The 18,866-nt window shown below is 37.9% G+C and overlaps 1 protein-coding gene across 1 annotated transcript in view; it reads right to left on the reverse strand.

Annotated features, from left to right (window-relative positions):
- Window positions 1-18,866, reverse strand: part of LOC134656155 (collagen alpha chain CG42342) — a 276,941-nt gene that overhangs the window by 28,826 nt on the left and 229,249 nt on the right. Inside the window, exons 2-3 of the mRNA XM_063511683.1 lie at window positions 1,434-1,504; window positions 561-596 (exon numbers count right to left, since the gene is read on the reverse strand). Coding sequence (XP_063367753.1) covers window positions 561-596; window positions 1,434-1,504 — 107 coding nt within the window. The remainder of the gene's footprint in view (window positions 1-560; window positions 597-1,433; window positions 1,505-18,866) is intronic.

Here is an 18,866-nt window from a genome sequence, read left to right on the forward strand (position 1 = left end):
CCCTTAATCTGTGAGCAGTCTAATGCTTTGTAGACATTTGGCAACACTATGCATTTAAGGGTTAAAGTGTTAGTAGTAGATGCAAGGAGATGCTAGGGGCCACACCGGGGTCTGGGCTTACCATGAAGCCTCGTTCTCCCTTCTCGCCCTTGCTCCCCTGAAACGTCACACCGGTACAGACACCGCACATCGAAAGTGAAATTAGAAATAAGAATGTCGCCGTGGGATGCGACAAGGCTCAGATAGTAGAATACGTGTCTTGATGTGTGTTCGCACATATAGTGTTAGAAATTCTGAAAACCATCTTAATATATCTTTGAAGGTTACAATCTTTCATATTGATAAAGCTTATCGAGATTCTAACATTCTATGTGCGGATTTCAAACAGGAAAAAATAAGTAGCTTCTCATCCTTGTAAAAAGAGAAACAATATGCAGGATTTAAGATAATAGACTGTGATAAATAATGGTCAAGATTGCACAGATCAGATGGCAAATATTTACAGAAATAATTTTAAAGAACAAAACTATAAATTAAGTAAACTTAAGCAAAATAAATACCGGGAATCCATTTTTCCCAGGTGCTCCCGTTAATCCCTGCAAATGAAAGAAAATAAACTTAAGCAAATAACATGAAAAAAAAACATGTCTATGACGAACATTTGCTTCTAAAATTAAAGCGCCTTCTCTAAGGCGGCGAGAATCATATTGCTTCAGTGTAGTTGCTATTTAAATGCAATAGCCGCAATTGCATTTACATTCATGCGGTTACTTATTTATTTAAAATTTATTGAACCATAGAAGACTGCAAAAATATCGAATTTAATGTCTTAAATCATTCTCTAAAAGTAAACCCTTGGGTCAAACAAAACCAGTGGTTACGTCGAGTTTGTGACATGAGTAAGCAATTATGTACCTACCTACCACCATAGCACCAAGCACCATACTAGACTAGGGTCAAACTGATTTTAGAATAGAGGAAACTACAGTATTTAGTTTTTTTTTTTTCTTTTTTTAGGTAGGAGACCGTGACTTTTTATTTTAATCCATGATTTAACTGTTTCGGTAGAATAAAACTGATTTTAGAATAGAGAAAACTGCAGTAGTTTAAAAAAAAATTTAGTAAGGTGTCCGTAACTTTTTATTTTAATGCATGCTTTAACTATTTCAGGATCGTACCTAGTTTTTTTTTTACTCTTACAAAGTTTCCTTACCTTCTTTATAAGTACAAATTATTTAGTAAATTCATTTGTTTATTGTTTGACGGTTGCCGCTATAGTTATTCATCAAATAAAACAATTTAAAATCGATCCCCACGTTTCGAGCCCATTACCAACACTCGTCACCACGGGTAGTAACTCATTCGGTAAGTCAAAGTGTCTTCGATAGTTCCTACTAACGTGTATTGTTTAGTTTGTCGATAGATTTACTTACCGGCGGCCCTGCCTCGCCACCGTCGCCCTTCTTGCCCTTCTTTCCTCGCTTGCCTGGCGGCCCGGGTGGACCTGAAAAATACAAAGGTAGTGATTTAAAAAAACATTCAAGATCCGCGAAATTAAACTGAATTAAAACTATTTGACCAAGAACATACAGGGGTTGATCAACATCATATTACTATGCAGCAAACTTTTCCTTCGCATATAAGCCCTTTTCAGGTTGCATTCTACAGGAGCCCGCTGCGCGCATCTGCTTTCGGCAACCTAATCCGAAGAATTGGCGCAGGCGCTGGTTTTTACAAAAGTAACTGTTACGTGGCCTTCCATAACAGTGGGAAATTGTCTTACTGCGGTTAGGTCGGTTTCGTTTTCCATCGCCGACGAATAACGCGTAAATATCAGTTACATAGACAAACACCACTCTTAAAATTTCATTTTTTTATAAAGTAACAAAGTAAGCTAACATGACTTCTCCCAGTTATGGATCTTCAGCGTACCTAGTTTTCCTGAAACTATTAATTTAATTGTTTTAAAGCATAACTTCCTTTTACTTAATTCCTTCCGTAATCCACTGTGATTTCGCTGTATATTCATCACGAAGCAATAAATGGGGAAGTCACCGGCTGTGACGTCACCGAACGTGCGTGGCGTCACGTGGTTGTCGAACGTCCATGTGGAGTGCTCTCTCTCCGCCGGTTAATGGTCACTCGGTCAGGTGCCGCGGTCACCACGCTAGCGTGCTAGAATGGCTCTAATTTGAATCACGAATTTAGAACACGAAATTAACAGATTGCAAAATGTTGTGTAATCCTGTTGCTAGTCACTAGCAACAGGATTACACAACACAACCACTGTGGTCCATGCTAAAATAGCAAACTACGTAAAAAAAAGTTTTTTTCGTTGTCTTCGTTCGGGTTGTTGAGATATTTAATAAAATAGGAACAATATGCTGTTGGTGGTACAAAAAACATAAAATACTAGTTACATAACAAACAGAAAGATATGAATACATATTTAAGTCGGAGAACGGCTGAATTGTGCCATCTATCGCCTTCAAGAGGCGTTGTGTATCATCATCTTTGACAAATAGAGCAATACATACAGTATGTAAGTATAATTTGAATATCTAAGTTTTTACCATCACACAACCTTAGAAGAAGTACCTAGGTAATATGTTCTATGGATTTCAGGAAAACCTCATGTGGAAATGTCCATGTTAGAGAAAAAAAACATATTACCGATTCAACCGATCCAAAAGGGTTGAATTTTATATCTCATGGTACGAGTATGTAACAAATTAATCTAACACTGTCTATGACATATTTTATATTTAATTGATAAACGGATATCTGTCAGCAATTAAGCATTTTTGACCAAATAGCGATAATCGCTTTTTAAATAATTCCGTTTGATCGAGCGCCGTCTACATGCGCTTGTCGATGGCGTCCACTCAACTTAACGTCGGCCTAATTAACATGCCGATTTGACGTTAGGTGAGCTTTTACGTTTGCGTTGTGAGTGGGTAAGTGGATCGTTCGACAGATGACATGTCGGCCGTTTGACCGCATTCATGTTTCGGAAAGGGTTGGTAAAGTGGACGCTTTTCTACTTTGGAGGATTTGATAATGACTGGTCTAATAAATTATGACATTATAAACTGAAATAAATATCATACCCTAAAGAAAAAGTGACCAAGTCCACCGGTGGCCCAGGCGGGAATCGAACCCGCATCTTCAGCTTACGCGGCAACTTTTTTATTTATTATAGTCTAAGATAATACGATATAAGAAATATATATGTACCATGTGACATAGGTGCGGCCGAGATTCAAAATAGAAATCCGATAATTGCCCAAAGGATTTTCTTTTGACGGAGTACATGCCAACGGCGTGCTCGGCCGAGCAATTGGTGCGGGCGGAGGCGGGTCGTGTTGGGGTGGGGAGGTGTCCACTAAATTTGATTTGATTTGCGGACAAATTGAGTGTCGCGGAGCGGGACGCGGGGTGCAGGAGAACATCGAGCCTTCAGCCCTACCACGGGGCTGAATTTCAGTGTCTGGTACCCCCTTCTAGAAAAATATAGTTTTCGTTTTGGATTTTGCGCTCGTTTGGGTCCTGATCCTGTTTTTATTTTGATCATAAATAATTAGTAGCAATAGTTCAAATGTAGAAGTATTATGCTACAAGAATGATGACAGAGTGTTAGAAAAAAAAATTGCTGCATGCCAGTAGATAATTACAGGCTACGGGTTAGCGCTATGATCGGACCATAGCTTTATGGTTTAAATTATAAGTGAATGTAGGTACTTATATAATATATGTGACTGCATAGCTTGCTCCAATGTATCAGTTAGGTTCCTGGGCACAATTAAAAGATAGACCTTACATTACAACGTAAAGAAGGAATCCTTGCGAGTTTCAGCGGTAAGGCCCAGAAACCGTTTTTCCGGATGATCGAGAGCTGGCGAGACGGAATAACAACATGTTTTTATGTGCCCGAGCTAGTAGATACCTACTCAGCTCCGAACTGCAATGCCGCACGCCAGACCAGAGGCACCGTAAAGGGCCACTTCATACTGGTTGATTACAACCCAACGTTCAGTTACGAATATAATTTAGTGAAATCTACAGAGATTTTTGTATTTAAAGGGTGTTTTGGATCTGGAAGGTCTCTTTCAGCTTTGGCAGTTATGCTTTCGTATATCCCCCTGTTCTCCTCTAAAGGTCGCATTTCTTAACTCATTTTAAAGACATTTTGTGAGCAGGTTCGATGGCAAAAATTGGCACAAAGGACTGAAGAGCCATTGGGTGTATGGCACTTAAGTAAGACGATTGTGAGTTCGCTGTGATAATGACGCACTGAAGTAAGTATTTTATATTTTTTCCGTTTTTTAAGCTTATACCGGTCTACAGCTCGCAGTGTTACTAGTGTACTTACGTTTTAGGTGGATATCATAATCGTGCTGCAATTATGTACAAATTTCACGTTCACAAAGTGTGATATTAGATAAGCCTTGCGGAATGGTAAAAAATATTGTCCTGCAACTAATCCGATTTCATAATTTTGAGGTATGAACATGAAAACATTTAAAAAAGGACCACTCTAATCTGGGGCCCCTCCAAGTTATCAGAGTTGGGCATTGTTATGTGGGCCTTAGTTCTTACCGCCTGACCGTCGTCACGGGGGTGTGCGGGGGGCGACGGTTACATGGTTTTCCCGTGGCCGAGTGACGGTGACATGTGACTGCCGACTACAAACTGTATGATCACATTAAATCCTAACTTAGCTTCCCGACTTAAGAGGTAATTCATTATGTAAAATCAAAATAACTAAAAATACAAGTATGGTTTCATACAGTCATAGTTTTAATTGATCAACATTTCATGTATTAAACCTGTTAAGGATTTAGTAGCCCAAACTCTATACTTATAAGGATAATGGAAAGAAGGTCCCTACAATCATACCTAGTTTCTTTTTTTGATTTGATGTAAAGACAAAAATTTGAATGCCATAAAATTTTGTTTACGATCTCTAATTTTATAAAAAAAAAGGAATACATGCCAACATCAGACTCATTCTTCTAGTTATTTCTGAAAGAAACATAAGTACATCAAAAATTGAAACAATAAATATTAAAATATAGTACGTACGTACTACAAGTATGGTGAGATGTGCAATAAAGAGTATTGTATTGTACATAAGTAAGTATAGGAGTGTATCTTTTCGACTGGCGCGAAAACGCATCTGTATCTCTCAACCGTAATAGATTTTATACGTTCGATCTATTGTATTTAAAGATCGCAATCGTAAGTGTGATACAACTTTTCTTTTTGACAGCTTTTCCTGGACTGTGTACATCAGTTAATAGGTACAAATGCGCTGTTCCACAGCCACTTTATTCAAACAATTATTTTTAACATTTATTGTGCAGTTGTAGTCTTGAGTATATATAAATATCTACTGTGTGCTTCGGTCGCTTTTCAAGCGGTTTGCACAACCAGTTTGCACAGAATTTACGGCTTTATTTTAGTTTTGGTTTTACATGGTGTATTTTCTTGGTCTATATTTAGACAATACGACGCGTCATTATGAATGCGAAACAGCAGATAAAGAAGGCGAACAAAATTTACAGAATTAAAAAGCATTTTTAAGCCCTGCTATTCCCAATATAAAACAATGAATGTTTTTTTCATTTCATTTGAAATTATAATGTCAAGAATAAAGTTTGCATAATTAGATAAAAACTTGAAGAGCGCTAAAACACGCTAAAAAAAGCATTATTCTACGATGAACTCGGTCCATGCAAGGGTACGTTACGCGGTTGTGTTCCCAGCTGTTTGCGCCCGCGCGCCGCTCTCTGCCCGTAATGAAATCTAAACAAACACCCCCTGGGCCCCTCGAGCGGGGAGCAACAATAACACTCGACAAATAATATCCTTTACCGAGCATAATCGCGATAATAAAGAGGCTAGCGGGGTCGTCGCCCGCTACGCGCTGTAAACCACGTTGCTACGCCTCTACGGCGTAGCCGGCGTGTCACCGGCTTTCCATTCTTGTATCTGCCTCATATTATTGAATTTTCTAGTATTCGCGGACTGCAAAGCATGTAAAGAACGCAATAGACTGCGAAAATTCAGTGAACGTGAAGAATGTTGAAGAGACAAAGCTTGAAAAATATTCTATACGGTAAATATCATGATGAAAAATATTCACATTCTAAAGAAATAAACTTGTCTGATATTTAACACGCCAATGCCAACTTGCCCAAAAATATATGAACATGCAATTTAACGTCTTTGTTCAGATATCTGTGAACACCACGGTCGCACTAATATATCTGAAGATATTTTTTCTCTTCGCTTGAACAGTCGATCGATATTCGACAAATCGCTGGGTAATGATCACAGTATCATTGTAGCATAAATTACGGAAATTATATATAAGAGATGTAGTATATAAGATGTCTTCTGGCACATAACTGTATCGGCATGTACATAGATAGGTACCTATATATATATACACGTATCAGCATAACTCTTCGAAAACAAACAGATGCAACGAAAATTGCTGCCGCTCGCGGCCCCGGCCTTTATGGGGACCAGGGACGCTTTATGATGGTTTAATTTAGTTTAAAGTACGGACAGACAACGGTTTTACGATTCCTGTCGCATTTTGCTAGCTACATATGTACATGTACCTAAATTGTAGGTAGGTACGCTTTGTTAGTCGTATACGATAGAATGAAATCTTGGTGTATAACACGTAGCAGCTAAAATTTTAACAGAAATCAAATTACATAGGGAGCAAGTAGGTACACCTAAAGTAGTTTATTTGTAGTTTTAAAGACATTTTAGAACTCTTTAATGGTCAAACAACGGCAGCCCGCCTCATAGTGTCACAACACTAAATACCTACCTACCTAGAGTTAGACCAAGAAAAATCTGCAGCGATGTTGATAGCCCACGCAGTGCAAGTATTATTTACACGTCATAAATTCATAGAAGTTTGACGTTTAAAATGACGCACTGCGTGGGCTATCAAAATCGCTGCAGACTTCTCGGTCTGACTCTACTTGCTTAAAAGTCCGAAATATACGGGCAAAGTTTACACCACGTTGATATATTTAAGGTTTCACTGGGAATACTAATCTTGATCCCTTACCATCAACACACAACATTACCAAGACTTACTGCCGTATTCGAACTTCAAGATATTCACAAGAGACGACACGTACTAGATCCATTCTAGATACGTTATAGTTTAGATTTCAACTAGTTCTCTTTTGCAGCGCAATTCGGGCAACCAATGTCACTTTATGTTAGATAGAGTTAGATATCTATTAGATGTGAATTGGATCTCTAAGTCATATCGTTCGTGAAAATCGTTCAAGAGTATCTCCAGAATCGCGCAAATGTCAAATTTGACAGGTTAGATCTTAAACGTATAGTTATCGTATCTTGGTGATGTCTATAAGATATCTAACAGATGTCTATTTCAAAATCCGAATCGGGCCCTCAGAATCTCTGCTGACCTCATTCGCCACCACTAAAAACAACACGACATAAATTGCAGCTTTTGTCACTAAGCATTCCTTAACGGCCCACTGATTATCAGTCCGCCGGACGACATCAGTCTGTCAGTAAGAACAAAAAGTTGACAGTTCCGAACAACTGACAGGCTGATATCGTCCGGCGGACTGATAATCAGTGGGCCCCTTTAGATTAGAGCAAATTCAAAAATAACCAAAAACAAAAATATCATTTATACTATGTATGTACCTACATAAACATCTACCACAATGGTTTAGCTGTACTGCCTGTGAGTGACCCCACAAAGTACATACACTACTTATACGTATAACTACGTCACCAAATATACTGACGCCTCAGGAATGTCCCGACACGCGGCAAGCATGTGTTGCCATGGAATGTTACCATGTAGGTACGAGTTAGTTAGCCCATGATTTATGTTGAGAAAAGAAAACAAAGTTACTCGTATTTATAAAGGACTAATTGAAAATGCTTAGCAATCAATATACAATTTATTTTTTAAACTTACCGAAGAATAAGTGTTTGTGTACGATAAATTGTGGATTTGTTTTATTGCCTAACGGTATTCGCATCCAATCAATTGGTGGATACAACTCATTCAACTTGGTGTAGGAAAACTATCAGTTATGAGGTATTGTATATGTCGCAGTCGGATCGTATAATCCGCCGTGTTACATTACGGCTAGCCGTTTTCAAAAACAGGGGCGTTTTCTTCAGGGGCTTTGCGGGGCTCCTATTTCTGAGCGGTTTGCCCTTCGGGCATCTGAAGCTACCTAACGAACCTAACCTACCTACCTATTGATTTAGTGAGACGTCCAAGAAGACATTACACTTTGGGGAAAAAAGCGTAGGTAGGGTAAGTAGGTTAGGTTCGTTAGGTAGCTTCAGATGCCCGAAGGGCAAATCGCCCAGAAATAGGAGCCCCGCGAAGCGGGGCTCCGTCTATTTAAGTTGTGAAGGAAATGTTTTGGAAAAGAAACACATGTAGTGCGGTGGGACCATGGTAAAAATAAATTAAATTGCAAACATTGTCAAACTCCGGTTACGTAGGCGACCGAAAGAACTGGTCACTCTACAATCTAAATATGTAGTAGTACGATGCGGCTAAACGTAGGCCGCCTTATTGAAGAACGTATCGCAATGACAATCCGGCTAAAAGTCAAACCGTCGCATTTCAAAATGACCCCGTTTTTGAAAACGGCTAGCCGTAATGTAATACGGCGGATTATACGATCTGACTACGACATATACACAACAAAATCGGTAAACTTCCTGAATGTTATGATTAAGCTATTCTTAGATTAAGCTCCTTAAGAACGATTTACAGCCTAAACTACTTGGAAGTGACAATAAACATGTACGAGTAGATCGTTATCACGGTCACCTAGAAACAATATCTCGATGGCCAACTAGCTACTCGGCATAATTAGAGAGCAACACGCGAACGATATCAGATAATGGTGCTAGTTGATATTCCCATCGTCCTTTGCAAACCAGTATAAACTGGAAATTTTCACTTGCCGCCTTCTTGGGTATATTCGACTTTTAGAATGCCTCGAGCAGTCAATTCATACGGCAGTCAGGAGCAGGCAGGTGAAAATTATTGAGCATCTGTTATCAACTCGCGTAATAGTTAAATATGGCAACACTCTATTCTACCGAAAGAGAATCATCCATAAGTACCTACTTAACAGTTGATACGGGGATTATGTTTTCACTTATTGACCGAGCCAAGGCGAACTTGTTTTAACTTGGGAGAAAAATTATTTCGTATGTCTCCGGACGTTATCCTCTACAGGTCGCATTTCTCAACCGATTCTCGTGAAACTTGGTGAGCAGGTTCAATAATTATGTAGATTTATTATTTCGATTCAGTTTTTGGGAATTTTTCAAAATGGTGGCGCCACGGGGGCTCGCGAGGTCTACAGCTCACTAGTTTTTAATAGTATGTTGAAGCTAGCCGCTTGGTTACCGACGGGAATACAGACCCTGCGGTGACCCAACTGCAGCCAAATAAAGGGGTTTTGTTCAGAATAGAATACAATTTGCAACGTTCTGTCCAATTCAAGGCGAGTGGAAAGTCGTTACGGGGATATTTACGATGCAGTTTCTTCGATTGAACCCGATTTTACAAGGTTTTAGAAGCAGTCAGGAAATTGGTACGAAGTCCAGTTGGGTACAAAACAAGCGGTCCTTACATGGCTGAATACATTTTGAAATGCATAATATGGGCATTTTCATTTTAACTTGTGCTTTAAAGCGCGACTTAAGTCGTGTTTCAGTAATTACGATAAAATTGCCGACATACATTTGTATTAATAATTTATGTTATCAAATAAATAATATTTTGAGATAACAAGATTAAAAACTCAGGCAATAAACATGTACTTTTTAGTAGTTTAAACAAAAGAAATCATTATAAACGGAGCGATTTAATTCTGGAACATAAGTAAGTCAGCCCAAATTCGACTCGCTTCGTTCCACACACATTCTACGTCGGTAGTTGCAAGTTTGGGCAGTTTTTCTTACAGGCTTATTCCGGGTTCCGATTGTTTGCGATAAAATTTAATTGTTTTTAGTCGTAGGGCTCTAGAAGAGCGGGCGAAGGGAGATTCGCCCAAAAACAAGCTTTAATTAAATATCGAACATTCCTGATACACTCGGGTGCTCACTGGGCGGCAGTTGGGGGCACAGACCGTCTTGTCTTATTATAAATATAGCCTTAAAGCTAAATTTTTTGAATGAACCGCAAAACTGTAAGTATACTGGCATACGTTTACTTTGTAACGCGATCTGTACGCGTTCAGCTATAACCGTAGGAGAAAGGGGTGACACTGGAGTGATTTAGATTTATTTATTTCATAATATTAAATACCTATTTATTATTTTTAGCTAATCTATATTCATGGTCTAATTTATTAGACCATGAGTAAATTTGGATCGATACATGAAAAAAATCTTTAATATCAAAATTAGCAATTTGACTCTCTCTAATGAAAGTAGAATATAGAAAATGGCAGAAAATAAAAAACAAAAAGTGAATTGCAACACCGTGTATATGGCGGTAAAACAATGATGATATCCGTACCTGAGAGGCATAACACTGTAAGTGCCATTTTAGTAATTTTACAGGAGAAGCGATTTTGTGTCAAAATTTGTGTTACAAGTATTTTCGAACAACATAAAATGACACACAAGAGGTTAGTGTCACAGTTTTTTAAATTAATCAACAGTTAATATATTTGACATTATTATGTGTTACTTTCGAGTTATCATGTTGTACTTATAAGATATATTTTTCAATAAAACTAAAAAAACTACCCCACATACAGTATTCTGCTTCTAAGCTTATTTCAAATTCGAGGAGTTACAGTAATATTAAAGATCCTTAACGAGATTGAAAATACTGTAATATCATTTTTATAACAATAACAAGTCCGTTTAAATGCAAATAACCATTGTAATCAACTTATACTGATTATAATATGGAAATTTTAATTTTAGTCAGGACATACAGTAAAATGCCTTACAATATGCCTATCATTATAGTGTATGTGCACTCAGAACCGTAAACTCTCTGGACATACCTTAAAATGAACCTAGTAGCATTTTACTGTATTTCACTCACATCAAAATGTTTCCCAGAGGGTTATACACTTACAGTAAAATGCATTTGAAAAACTTGGAATTGGTAGTGTTTTCGATAAATATACTTTTATGGATCGATGGAGCATCAGAAATTAGGGGAAGTCCGGACATAGTGAACACCTTTACCTTTGACTTGACATAACAGAAAAATGTAACGAGGAAGAAATTAAAAAAGTATCAATAATAAGTCTTTATTTAATAATATTTTAATTTAAAACAACACTAGCCTCCAATGTTTAATAGTTGCTGCAATTTTGAACAAAACGTAAAAAAAGATATTTTATTCGCTTTGCCCAGGATGCCGGGCAAAGTGAAACAGGCCCCCGGGCAAAGCAAATATTACTCATAAAATCTTAGTGAACTTAATAACTAAGTGAAAATTAATCAACATAAAATCATTTCAAAAATATTAATCAGAAAAAGCTGTCACAAGTAACTTTTGATATATTTTCACTGATTTCATAAGCATAAGTCTTCCCGGCATTTCTGAAGACATTTTAACACAGCGAATCCACGTTCTGATAGCCATTTCCATGACGTCTGTTAGCCAGGAGCCATTATCGATCTTTTTTTGATATTTATATACCATCTGTAACAAAATATTATCTTTAAAAAAATTACCTAATAAATTTAAAGTGAACACGCTATCCGCTTTGCCCGATCCACTTTGCCCATTCAGTCAGTTAAAGAAATTAACAATTAAAAAAAAACCGTTGGATTGTTTTAAAAGAAATGCGTTGTAAAAAGAAGATACTTTAGTAAGCAATAGAAGCATCTTAAATTAAAATTCGAGACAATTACTGTGACAAAATAACATACAATCTACTTACCTTTCAAAATCAAATATTTTGCACTAAAAACACATTTTGACTCGTCACCGACGACGCTCACAGCGACCGCTCCCTGTGACGTTTGCCGCTCATAGAGCGAAGGATCCTGAACATCATATAGGCGCGTGGTGCGACAAAGTCGAATAGTTTAGGATTGGGAGCCCGAATTCGCTTTACCCGGACTTCCCTATGTACAATACTGTAAAAAACCGAAAATCACAAAAAATGGACTTACAGTGTTATGCCTCTCAGGTACGGATATATTAAGCTAAGCCGTCAACAATATTTATTCACATCAAGTAATCAAAATTGTTCGTACCTAATACTTACCCTATGAAATCTATGAAAATCTTATCGCGCATAAATACACTGTTTTTGTAGAGAGTTGCCTGGTTTTACCCGTTATCTGGTTATACCCTTCATTCCCCTATATTTTAAATTTACTTCTTATTTATTTACTACCTTCACATGAATAAAGCGTACCTTTTAACAAAAAACCTAAAAGATACTGTATTTTTTGTTGCTAATTAAAATGCCGTTACTGATGTGTATTTTATTTCACATCAGGCTACTTTTGTCGGCGTGACACAATATTCCAATTTCGTGATATTATTTTCTCAAAAATCTTGCTTCAGAATTCATGCTAATTAAACAATCATCCTGCAACTAGCATCCTTATCGCACGAAATATTTGTGCGCATTTTTCAATATACTAATTTCGTTCGCGAAATAGACAGCCCCATCAGTTACCCCTCGTTTCTTGTAGAGGGGTCCATTCTACGGTTGATAGGTTTTTAATTTAAGCAATTTATATTAGGTACTAGAGCGAATCAGAAAACGAAGCTAGCCGAATGCTTTTTGCAGCCGACTACAAAGTTGTGGGTTCGATTCGAACTTGTATTTGGAGACCAATATGTTTTAGAAATTTAACATATGTCACCATAAACGTTTACCACCAATGTTTGACGAAGGAAATTATCATAAATAAATCAGTATAAATCTGCAAAGGTTGGTGTCATGTAGTTCACAAGCTTCAATCCAGCTCGCTCGCAACGAGGGACGAACGGGAATGACACAGTGAGTAGGTAATCAATCAAATTGGGATCAAAATTTTAAAGTCCAATTGCTGCTCCAGTGCTGTGTATGGTATTCCCTGTGGCATCCAGGCTTATATTTGCAGCCGCTGACGATTGCTTAAACAATACATAATAAAGATTGTTTTAGTCGGTTGAATAAATACTTACATCCTAAAAATCTGCGCTGAGCGACCATCGACGGAGCCATACATTCATTCCAGTAAAGGGGCTATTCATAAATTACGTCATTTCAAATTAGGGGGGGGGGGGTGGTCTGGACATCGGATTATGGTAGCAAAACGTAGGAGGAAACGGGGTCATTCGAAGCATGATTGATTTGGAGATGAATTTATGAACAGCCCCAACATATTAACGCTGAATAAAATAATTGTAAGTAAAAGTCAGGTAATTAAAAGAAGCTCCTCAGATTAATTCGCGAAACATTAATATTTATAAACAATTTAAAACAAGCCTCTGAAATAGAGGCCTCGCTTTTAGGCTTAAATAAGTGTTTGAAGTAGCGGCGCCGAAGCTAACATAAATCGCTAGAAAGGCCAGACGCTGTTACGGATAATAAAATTATAATCCAATGTTCAATTTGGTAATTGGAGCACCTGCGGGGAAAGGGGAGGACTACAAATCACCACCATATTATTGAGCCATTACCGCCCTTCACTGAATTTTGATAATCGAGTTTAGCGGTAAAAATATGGCCCAAAACCGAGTTTGCTCTAAGCGGCCGAATTGCGCGGTAATCTTGTTTTTGAGAGCGCGGGTGGAATTGAGATGAGGTATTGTGCTGGAGGTGATGATTGTCGCGAGGGAACGTGGGGTGGAGCGTGATCAATGGCAGTTAGAGATGTAAGTAAAGTAATTAAAATGAATCAACGTATTATTCCAGATGATGTTATCACTCGACAAGTAGGTACCTAAGCAGGTACAGGACTTGATATCTATGTCAAGAAAGTAGAATACGAAAAAGTGTTGTTAAGAAAGTTCCTCGTAAAAATATTTGATTGTTCAAAATTAACTATAAATTGTTTGTTCTCACATCGTACCTCACCACAAGACCATGACTCAGAACTGGCATTTCAGTCTGTTAATTATTGGGAACATTTGCTTAAAAATAACTAACATTATAATATCATTAATAAAATCAATACGTATTAAGTATTCATTTGGCTTGATTATTTTGTATGTTGAATACATACACACAACATTACATACATACACACAACATTTAGACAATACAGTCATACATACATACACACGGCACTACACTGTTGTCCGGCTATTATATTATCCATACATTAATCCAATATTACTTACCACACTAAAAGAGAACAGGTAAATTCATCAATATGTAAATTCATAGATCAAACTAAAAGGACGATCATAAAACGCTATGCATTATTAATGAAGTCATAAAATAACTGCTGAGCACAAGACCCGAGAGCATCCGACTGTAATGTTATCTCTAACTTTTGATTCGCTTCTGGTTGGTTTCGCGTTGGTCGCGACTTGTATGACTCCATCTCAAGTCCCAGAGCTACCTTAATCTATAGAACAAGTAACCTTGATACATCACCATGTAAAATTTTGATGTGTTTATAAAGTTGTTTGTACCTTAGTAACATGTTTTTTCGCTAGTTCACCAACTAGCGAAAAAACATGTTACTAAGGTACAAACAACTTTATAAACACATCAAAATTTTGTAAATATTCTTCCTTAGGTACCATTTATCTTCCACTTAAGTACTTACAAATCTCGATACCTATGGGTGTTCGTACCATTATCTCTTCTTTTATAAAAATATTAAAGGCAAGCGGCAATTTTCCTGATATGAGTTGAAAAAGTTAAATTATACAGAAGTCTACTGGTTTCTTAGTCCCTTTCTACCTACCTCTCTACGGACACTATTAAACACTAATTACCACTTTAATAACGCCATAAAATCAATGTTATTACTATGGGAGCCCCTAAATTTCTTTGTAATTTTCATGACTAAATTATATGTAATTTACGTTTTTGTGCATCCTGGCGTTTTCAACGCTATCATTATGTTCTTTGAGTTAAACGGTTCGTTTACAAACACTAGAGTAAGGTGTGGGTAATGGGGGTAATGATAGACGGGCGATATGCGAGGGTCACTCAGTGGGAACCCTCTAGGTAAACTTTCTAATGCTTTATGATTTGAGTTATACAAACACGATTTGAATTATAATAATGTAAAGATGTTTTGCACCAAGTTTTCACACAACATTAAATCCATTGAGTATTCTTATTTCGGTAGGTAATTAATAAAAGAAAAAAGTTAGACACAATACAAAATTCGAACCTCTGGTTACCTTGGTGAAGTAACTTGTCAGTGCCAGCAGCGACGGTGGCGCGATGGATGGCTTCCTGGCCTGGCCCATTGTCGGGGGGACAATGCCCGTTCCCACGCGACTACGTCTCAATACAACTCGCACCCAGCATAGTGTCGGGAGAAGATGGGAGATACATAGCAATTTTATCAGATCATGAATTATATGAAACGGAGAATGCTGGTCATTTCGAAGCCGTTTTGAAGAAAGATAATTTATAAACCATGTACTTATATGATTTGATATACAAAGAGATTTTTTGTAACCTATACGGGAATAGGTACGACTGTAGCACTTATGTAAACGTATGTACCAAAACGTATTTATTATTCTTATTCTTGTAACAGTACTTATAGTAAGAGACTCAGATGTGTCAGAAAGAACAGGATCTTAAATGAAACACTAGATTACCCGCTACGCACTGTTGAGCGCGATTTCTTTGCCCACTCTCACAGCTCTAATTTGAGTGTCGCAGTGTCGCGAGCACTCTCAACGCGAGTGTCGGGTGTCGAGTGCGAGTCGGAGGTTACCTCGAGAGCTCTCGCTCAAAGCTTTTTCTATTTCAGTTTGGATTTCACAATGGCTTTGTTAAATCTCACTGCGAGGTGTTTCAGATTTGTTGGCATTAAACATTTTTGGAAAATATAATTGACGAGCATTCGACTATTTAATTTTTAGAATTTTGAATATTTTAAATAATAAAAATATTTGTGTATTCAATTCCTAATAAAGGCTGGGTCCCAGGAGCCCCACGTGATGGTGTATGAATTAAACATACTTAATTCGTCATTTAAATAAAACTCCGGGTGATCTTTAACAAGGAAACAATCGAAGCGATTAGATAGGTATAGTAAAACTCCTAGCCTGCCAGTACTACCTGTATAAAGATCGTCGATCCATCTCCTGAATGTTCACTATTTTGGAAGGAGTATAATTCTCGCGCACAGGAAACGACAGCAACAATTAGAGCTGTTTGGGTGTTTGCCGGCAGCTGTACTGAGTTGATTAGACGCGCCCCGCGTCGAGCCGACCCGCTCGGGGCCGGGGCTACTAGGGTAGTTAGAAGCGTTTTGTTTTTAATCCCGCTCGGCTGGGGCTCAAGAAAATGCCCTGCAATTAAAATGAAGGAGAACTTCCGTAAATAAAGAAAATACCAGTATCATTGGAATCGACGGTATTTACAGAAACGGAACTGTAATTAAAGCGATAGAAATATTCCAAGCAGGAGCTACGAAGCAAGGAAACAACGGAGCCGCCAGATACTCCGAATTAAGCCGCGCTCCTCTAACTGCATTTGCGAAAAGTAGACTTCTCGCGGAAAATAACCAAGTTTCATAATCTCGGAGACGGCATGTTTAATTAGGAGAATAAAACCGCTTTGTTTCTGGAGTCGCAAGAGCGGCGATCTTGAAATGTTAACTATAAATCTTTCTGCATCATTAATGTAATACTTACCTCAAATTACCAACTCCGCGACGAGTTTTTGTTGCCTATCATTAGGGAAAGCACTTAATTTGAGGGTCTTACCGCAAGCGTTCAGGTAATTTTGACACGTCCTACACAGACTGGTTTGTTAAAAATAACCTTTGGATGATTGGCTGCGTTGAGGGGTGATGCACGATCGGGTATTCGAGCAGTGTCCTATTTAATACAATCTCAGATATAAATGTAGGTAGGTACTATTATAGCGGTCCTTTACAGAAAAAAAGATTTTTGGAGTATTTTTGGAGCCCATCTTGTCAGGAGATAAGCAAGATGAAGAAGCGCGGATGTCTTCATTTAAGCCGCTAGGCACAACAAATTTTCTCTGTGAATTATTTACTAGCTGGCGGTATACCAGCTATTTGGTAAAACAAATTTAATACAGGACAGTATTTAAGCTAGCGTAATAAATGAATGCTTATATGTATTTATTAAACCAGACCAGATTTAGCATTTTGGGAAAATTATTGATGATAACTGATTTTTTTTATAATAAGAATAGGAATAAGAATAAGAACTTGTTTTGTTCTGCTTCTTGTATTTTTACATTTTTAGACGTAAAGTACATCCGTGTTGCGTAATATTGCGTATATGCGTACTAAATAACTTTCCTCATATCCTCTTAAGCGTAGATATCAACTATTAAGAAGAAACTTTGCCCAATATTCGGAACGAGCTCCCAAATCTTTTGCCAATGGGAAAAATACATTTCCAAAGACGAAAATATACGAGGGGCGTTCAATAAAAAGTGAGAATGAGTATGTTATATACAACTTTTATTAAATATTATTTTATTTTTCGACATAGTCACCTTTTAGCATAATACACTTAGTATATCTTTTTTCTAAACTTAAAATTCCATTTCTAAAAAAGGTTTCATCTTGAGTACTTAAAAAATCCTGTACTGGAGCGACTACCGCGTCGTCGTCTTCAAATTTCTTGCCTCTCAGGTATTCCTTCAATCTCGGAAATAGGTAGAAATCACTAGGGGCGAGGTCTGGTGAATACGGAGGATGCTTAAGGATATCGAACCCAGCATCACGTATTGCAGCCATTGCAACGGCGGACTTGTGTGCCGGTGCATTGTACTGATGGAACAACACAATTTTTGAGAGTTTACCTCGCCGTTTTTCACGGATCTCATTGCGCAATGTTGCTATTTGTTTGGCATATAAAGTGCCCGTAATAGTGGCTCCATGCTCGAGATACTCAATCATTACGACCCCTTTACCATCCCAAAAAACAGAGCCCATGACCTTACCGGCAGATGGGCCCACCTTGAATTTCTTCGGAGTTGGAGATGATGGCCTTTTCCATGTCATAGACTGCGGTTTCGTTTCAGGGTCGTAATGATGGAGCCATGTTTCGTCCATTGTTATAAATCGCGCCAAAAAAAGTTCCCTGTCTTGCTGTATCAGGTCCAAACCTTCTTGACAAATCTCGACTCTAGTTTGTTTTTGCGTGTCAGTAAGCATTCTGGGTACCCAACGCGCTGATACCTTTTTCATACCCAAGCGTTCATGTAAAATATTATGCACGCTCCCCGTTGAAATCTTTACATTTTCAGCAATAAAACGAACCGTGACACGACGATCCGCCAAAACTAAGTTTTCGACTTTTTTCACAATTTCTTCAGTTACTGCTGTAGTAGGGCGTCCGGAGCGGGGGTCATCCATGGTCGATGTTCTTCCACGTCTAAATTCGGCGCACCAACGTGCGACTGTCGAATACGGAGGAGCATTAGACCTTAAAGTGTCCCGTAAATCTAAATTGACTTGGTCCGTAGAAATTTTTTTCAAACACAAGTATTTGATAACGGCGCGCAGTTCAATTTTCTCCATTTTCGCTAACGTACTCAATAGCATCGCAAAGAAATCGCCGTATTTTTTTTTAAACAAAAAACAGTTAGTTTTTTTTTCATGGCGATCAGCTAGGTAGATTAGCTTTACCGGCCAGTATTTACTTTCCTAATATTTAA

The sequence above is a fragment of the Cydia amplana genome, chromosome 2, assembly GCF_948474715.1.
Source record: "Cydia amplana chromosome 2, ilCydAmpl1.1, whole genome shotgun sequence".
Classification (NCBI taxonomy): Eukaryota; Metazoa; Arthropoda; class Insecta; order Lepidoptera; family Tortricidae; genus Cydia; species Cydia amplana.